Genomic DNA, 7,127 nt, shown 5'->3' with positions numbered 1-7,127 from the left:
TGATGGTTTCCCTCTTCTTCCATGCCAATATCTGTTTCCATTACACTCTAGTCTTTGAATGAACTATTCTTGTGAACTTTCTCCTAGGGCTACGAACCTAATAGAGTAGACAATGCCCTCTTGCATGTGCTCGAGGGTTTTCTATAGATTCCCCCATGGGTTTTGGGGTTTAAATGTAAGAAGACAAAGTTCTCCGAGCTCGCTCTTGAAGTGTTCAAGTGAACAATTAGAATTTTGAAAGGTTGGATTCTCAGTGTGAAATCAACCCTAAAGGCCCCCGCACATGCATCAAATATTGCCGTGGCGGGTTGATTACGTTGGAATATTCACCCTGCCACGTCAATTTCCTCAAAACCCTCCATCTACAGAGTAGACGTGACAAGGAGAGGAAAAATGCAGCTGCACATGTCAACTATGACACCAGTTGAGTCGACGTGGTTGATCGAGACGTTGGCGCAAATACCGTTGGCGCTCGTGGATGTAGCTGACATGGTTTATGGAAACGTTGGAATTTTGGCCATCCATGTACGCAAGTACCGTCTGGTGTCCAGCTAGTGACACCGTTCATTGCACACACTGCAGAAAACCCCTCCATGTAAGCAAGGCTTAAGTGTGACCCATGAAAGGGCGATGATATAAATGGGGGCAAAAAAAACCCCTCCATGTGAGCAAGGCTTAAGTGTGACCCATGAAACTTGAAAGGGCGATGATATAAATGGGGGCCTCAGGCTAGACCAGAATTACAACCGAGCCGTGAAAAACGCAATAGTGAGTTGGTGACTAAAAGGACGGTTTTTTTCTGGTGAAGGCGATATAAATAAATGGCTCACCGAACTTAGTCGGTGTGCAAGAAGGGCTTTTAATGACACAGTCCACTCCAGGCTCCAGCCAGCTGCCATCCTACACGCCCTCATAAAGACCGGCGACAACATGGTGTCCAAAAGCTGGGTTAACAGTAGGTGGTTTTTGCAGACTAGGCACTGCTGGCTGCTTGTGTTTTTGAAGCTAAAATGCTGGCAGTTGATGCCATTGCCAGGAATTGAAATTGTTGAATCATTGATTTTGCATTGAACAGGCGGAGTCTGACCTTCTTTTGGTAATAAATTCTCAAATTAGTTCAGACTCCAGTGTGATTAGAGGCTACTTAGATTGAGAGTCAGCAGGCTACAATGGTCCTACAGTATACATACCGTCTTAGAAAGAGAGAGAGGGCCCACATGTGATTGCATCTAATGCAGCATGTTCCCTGCATCAATTTCTTTCGATAAGTGCCTAGAGCTAAGAGGAGTCGGTAGCTAGGCTGCTGGTTGCATCCTGCATTTAGGGTTTTCTGCTCTGTTTCTCTACATCAAGCTGAAATCGAGCACCCCGTTACTGGGCTTCTAACGCTTCCCATCAGGATTCATCTCTTCAGTACAGGGTTTGCAGCTCTGCCTAGTTCAGTGTATGCACTGATTGGCCCCTTGAGCTTGCAATAACCTCACATTGAACTCTTGGTACCGAGTAAGAAGCATAGTTTGACATAGCTTTCATATGCCCAGCGTCTGCACTGATTCCCATTAAGTCTCACAACTAAGCAAGGTTTACCTTTATCACATTCTGTTGTGTGTATTCAGAGGCCATGGAGAGCCCCCCAGAATACATTTTTAGGTCTAAGCTCCCCGATATTGTTATACCCAACCATCTTCCTCTCACCCAGTACTGCTTTGAACACATTGCCGAGTTTGCAGAAAAACCCTGCTTGGTTCAGAGTAATGGGCGTAACTACACGTATGCAGAGGTTGAGCTCTACTCCCGGCGTATTGCAGCAGGCTTTGCCCAGTTGGGTATCGAGAAAGGCGATGTCGTAATGCTTCTGCTGCCCAATTGTGTTGAGTTTGTGCTTCTTTTCTTGGGTCTTGCTGTAAGAGGAGCTGCAGTAACCACCTGTAACCCTTTCTACACAGGAAAAGAGGTTGCCAAGCAGGTGATTGGGTCTAGAGCAAAGCTGATTATAACCCAGGTTGCATTCACAGAGAAGCTAACAGAAGTAGCAGACTCTGTTTACCATAGCTTCAAAGCGATGACCATAGACGAAGCCCACCCAAAACATCTTCATATTTCAGTCCTTATGGAGGCAGATGAGAGTCAATGTCCACATGCAGACATCCACCCGGACGATGTTGTTGCCCTCCCTTACTCATCGGGGACAACCGGCCTCCCCAAAGGTGTAATGCTCACACACAAGAGCCTTATCACAAGCATTGCACAGCAAGTCGATGGGGAGAATCCAAACATTTACATGACTCCAGATGATGTAATTCTATGTGTGCTGCCCATGTTTCACATTTACTCTCTTAATACTGTGCTGCTGTGCTCTCTCAGAGTAGGAGCCTCAATAGCTGTGATGACCAAGTTTGAGATAGTGGGACTACTGGATGTGATTCAAAGGCACAAGGTCACTATAGCACCCTTGGTTCCTCCGATTGTGCTAGCATTGGCAAAGAATCCTATTGTGGAGAAGTATGACTTGTCAAGCATAAGGATGATCATGTCTGGAGCAGCTCCCCTTGGGAAGGAATTGGAGGCATCTTTCCAGGCCCGTGTCCCGCAAGCTGTTATAGGACAGGTTTGAAGATTTTATTTTTCTTGTAGCTATACTGCAGTATTCAATGTAGATATTTGCTGAAAGAAAAGCTTTGTTATTGTTATGCTCCGTCTGTGTGATGAGGGCCGGGTAGTGGTAAGAAAGATTGCCTGTCTTTTAGACCTTTTCTGTCTGATATGGGCGGGGTCTTGAACAGGCAAGATTGTCGTCCAAAACTCATGAGTGGCCATGCCTTCTTATGTGGAACCAGCTTAACAAATTGGAGAAGAATCCACACATTTTTTGAGGAGAGTTTGAGGAAAGGTGGATTCTTCTTGGTTTTTGACGTCAACGAAAGTGTGTTGAAATTTGCGTATTCATGCCACTATTTATCCTCCAGAGTCACGAGTTGCTATTAAGTGGTTGGTTTTACATCACTGCCTAGTTTGTGCCATTACTGGATTGTCCTAGCCATCACTGTAACGGGCACTGTATGTGAAGATTGTGCTTATTATTATTCTTAGTATAATATTGCATGCGTGGAACAGTGCGATGCATGCATTATTGAAAGCCCAGTGCACCCCTGTTTCTCTTCTATATGGCGTGTTTATAAACTGTTTTTTTGAGGGGTGGCTTCTGCTAACTGTTTGACATGGCACTAAGCTGATCAAAAGTGTGTTTCAAACTTTGCACTTTGATGCCACCGTTTCTACTATCCTCAACCTGCAGGAGCTGCCATTCAAGTGGTTGGTTTCACACCACTGGAGTTTTAGCCTTCAGCAGATTTTTTTAGCCATCATCATAATGGGAACTGTTTGTGAAGATCATAGCCACTCTCAGTATAATGCTGAATTAACATGTGTGCATGAAATAGTGAGATATGTGCATGATTACAAGGCCATATGGTGCAATTCTGTTTCTCTTTGCTATGGGCTTCATGTCAGAGTTTCCCTTACATAGAAGCACCTTGGCAAATGCAGGGCTATGGGATGACAGAGGCTGGTCCTGTGCTGGCAATGTGCTTGGCTTTTGCAAAGACACCTTTCATGGTCAAATCTGGTGCTTGTGGCACGGTAGTGCGAAATGCAGAGGTTAAGATAGTAGACCCCGAAACCGGAGCTTCTCTCCGTCACAACGAATCTGGAGAAATATGTATCAGAGGAGCGCAGATCATGAAAGGTCTCGCAAGCTGCCGATGACTTGCATTATATTCTCTTAGATCTGGGCTGTATTCGAGAGTAAACAATGTGTTAACTGTGATTGTTTTGTTCTCAGGCTATGTAGGTGACCCAGAAGCCACTGCCAACACCATTGACGAACAGGGTTTCTTGCACACTGGTGATATCGGGCTCATAGATGACAATGATGAGGTTTTTATTGTGGATAGAGTGAAAGAGATCATCAAGTTCAAGGGGTTTCAGGTTATGTTTCTTGTGGTCTTAAATCTGTATCTAATAAATAGCCTTACGTTATTGGGGCCTTTAGGGTGGTCTCACAACATCTGCCCATCCATACCCCTTGGCAACAAAGCTGCCACATCCGGTGGCTACTGCTGTGTCAGGGGTTATGTTAACCTTTGGGGGCCTTCCAATGTCTTGTCGGGCTGGGATTACCTCCATCATTGTAAAGCCACCCCTAAATCTTATACTTGTGTTGGCATTCTTGAAGTTTAAAGGATTGCCTCACATGTTCAGGTTCCTCCAGCAGAGCTTGAGGGGATTCTTCTGTCTCACCCAGCTATTGCAGATGCTGCTTGTGTACCGTAAGTGCCTTTAAAGCACATTATGTACCTCATGCACTGTTGATGATTCTGATACTATGGCTGGGTATAATTATGGTTCTTTCCGTTAATAATGTGATCAATGGGGTTGTCACAGAAAGAAAGACGAAGTGGCTGGTGAAGTACCCGTCGCCTTTGTAGTGAGAGCCCATGATTCTGATATTAATGTGGCAGCCATAAAAGAATATGTAGCCAAACAGGTACAGATTTCCCTTCCTTCCTTCCCTCTTCATCAGTCATTTATCTTCCTGTCACTTCTTTTTGAGTGACAACCGTTGATGGATATGGTCACTGACACGTTTTGCTGTTACCAATTTCTAGGTTGTCTTCTACAAGAAATTGCATGAGGTCTTTTTTGTAGAAAGCATTCCCAAGTCCCCAGCTGGAAAGATATTGAGAAAGGAGCTCAAGTTGAGGCTAGAACAGAGCCCTTGACATAAGTCTCTTGCTATATTTTTGTGTTGTTTTATGTTATTTCTCATGTAATTGGAGTTGTTTTGTTCTTGCGGTAGGCCTTACATTGGACTTGTGTACTAGCTCTGCAATTGGGGCCAAGCCCATTTATTTGTATGCCTACAAATGTACAAATTGAATCCTCTAATGATAACCTCCTTAACATGCTGCTTGTTGTTGGAGGAAGTAGTCGAAAGGGGGTTTTACCTTCTGCCCTACCCAATGTTGCAATTCGATGACGAACAGGGTTGGCTGATAATCGGTCAAGCCGAAGATCCCCTAAGTGGAAATGTAGTTTTACACTTTGGCTATTGGGCTTAGTGGAAAATGGGTGTTAGAATGAACAAAAGAAAAACAGGTAATGAACTCACCTAAGGCCTTAAAACAGTTGGTCTTTATTGTGTAGAAATTATAAAAGGCTTTAGGATCCGGCATCAAAATTGTCCAAGTAAATTGGAAGTGAAAGAGGTTAATAATCTTATAGGCTTCATGAAGAAAGGTTGAAGGTACATGTCTATGCACTTTGCTTAGAAGATCCCCCCAATGCAACAGAAGACATCTTATCACAAAGAAGTATGTGCGAGCTTTGGGTGAGACTTTGCTCGAATGGACACGGGGAAGTCAATAAAGAGTGGCAATGAGTTGTAGCCCAATTAGAGAGTATCAACTTGTGTAGCAACGACTCTCAGTAATAGATATCTTGGCTCTTGCAATGATGATGAAAGTAGTTAATAATCTTATAGATTGCATGAAGAAATGTTGAATGCACATGTCTATGCACTTACGTACGCATGTTCATATGCTCACACATATGAAAGGCAATAAAGAGTGTGGCAATGAGTTGTAGCCAAACTAGGGAGGATCAATTTACGCAGTAACAACTCTCAGCAACAACATATATCTTGGCTCTTGCAACAATGAAGAAAGTAATGAAATAAGGTACTTAGTGTGAATTGTAGAATTTTGTGAATCATGGAGTCTTCGAATGCAACTTGTACCTATGGCTCGTCCAAGAGTTGTGAGTGTCCCCACAATCCCATGTTGATGTCTTGCCAATCTTAAGAGGGCGGGCGTTCGGTGTCGGTGGCTATTCGTGCACACGTCTCTCTCTTGTCCCAGGGGGCGATCAAGTCATGGTTTGTTGAAATACGTCGACGGCACCGTGTGACGAGGTGTCATAAGGGTGGTGTGCTCCCCCTTGACTTGTTAGTGGGGTGTTGAACGATTGGGGGGTTATCCTCATGACTAAGTCACACGGGTTGGAGTGTTGGGATCAATGGCTGAAGATCTCCCCCGTCGCCACCAAAGTAAACTCGGTCCACAAGTAAACTCCGATCAGGGAAACATCGATCACTGGGCAGTGAATAGCGGAAACCCAGGAAACATCGATCACTGGGCAGTGAACAGTGGGAACCCAGTTATGGAGAACTAAAGTAATCTCGGACCAATATTAAACTCGGGCCAATAGTAAAACTCGGACCAACATAATTGTCATTATGACGCATGCACGAGTAAAATCTATGGTCTTTAATGGGGCTTATATTGACATTGAACTTGGACCAGAAGTAAACTCGGACCAGAAGTAAACTTGTGCTTTCAAAGTAAACTCGGTCCAGTACCTTCTATCAAGTTTTAAAACATAGTCCATAGAATGTATTTTTTTTAAACATTTTTTCCATCACTTCTCTATCCATATTGAGTTTTCTTTTATCTTTCTCTGAAATTTGTAAGTATATTCTTCAATTATGTATGTTATGATTTATAACAGATAGGAAGTGATAATGTAGGATATGTATTGTGTTCTTGAAATGAAGCAATCTTAATCAGTTTATGTTCTTTGAAGGATGGATTTGTTGAACCAAGACCAGAGCGACCTCAATATTGAAGAGTGCTCCAATGTGGTGATAGTAGTCACTCCTTGTCGAATAATGATTTAGACGTGGAAAATCTCTTTCGAGATGGCAATGAAAGTATTCATGTTAGATCCAATCAAAGTAACATTGTTTCATCCAATCCCATGTTATATTTGTCTCCTTACTACTTTTCATTTGACAAGGCAAGCTATAACTTTATGATGAGAGCTATTCAAGGAGATGTGATAATCACACTGGAAACCTTGAAAGCTCATGATTTTAGATATAATCAAGATTTAAAGAAATGGAGAAAAATGATGGATGGCCTTTGCTTGGGGATGAAAGAAGATGGTGCGTCTTGTCTTTGCTTGAATAGCACACCAAAGATAAGGATTGCATGCTTAGAAGAGTGGGGAAGCATTGTGGCATTGTCTCATTATATTGTGGAGGATGATTATCACCAAGGAGTAAATGA

General features: G+C 43.2%; 1 protein-coding gene and 1 pseudogene across 1 annotated transcript; both read left to right on the top strand.

The window, feature by feature from the left end:
- Positions 1–945: 945 nt before the first annotated feature.
- LOC147633751 (4-coumarate--CoA ligase-like) lies at positions 946–4,995 on the top strand. The gene is made up of 6 exons (XM_086804777.1): positions 946–2,608; positions 3,547–3,745; positions 3,842–3,987; positions 4,261–4,328; positions 4,444–4,546; positions 4,668–4,995. The coding sequence occupies exons 1-6, from the start codon at positions 1,622–1,624 to the stop codon at positions 4,779–4,781; spliced, it is 1,617 nt and encodes a 538-aa protein (XP_086660903.1). The 5' UTR covers positions 946–1,621; the 3' UTR covers positions 4,782–4,995.
- Positions 4,996–5,678: 683 nt separating this feature from the next.
- LOC147633750 (5.8S ribosomal RNA) lies at positions 5,679–5,827 on the top strand (annotated as a pseudogene).
- Positions 5,828–7,127: the final 1,300 nt, after the last annotated feature.

The sequence above is a fragment of the Cibotium barometz genome, chromosome 11, assembly GCF_041138505.1.
Source record: "Cibotium barometz isolate CiBa-2024 chromosome 11, ASM4113850v1, whole genome shotgun sequence".
NCBI classification, from domain to species: Eukaryota; Viridiplantae; Streptophyta; class Polypodiopsida; order Cyatheales; family Cibotiaceae; genus Cibotium; species Cibotium barometz.
This window is presented reverse-complemented; position numbering and strand designations above follow the sequence as displayed.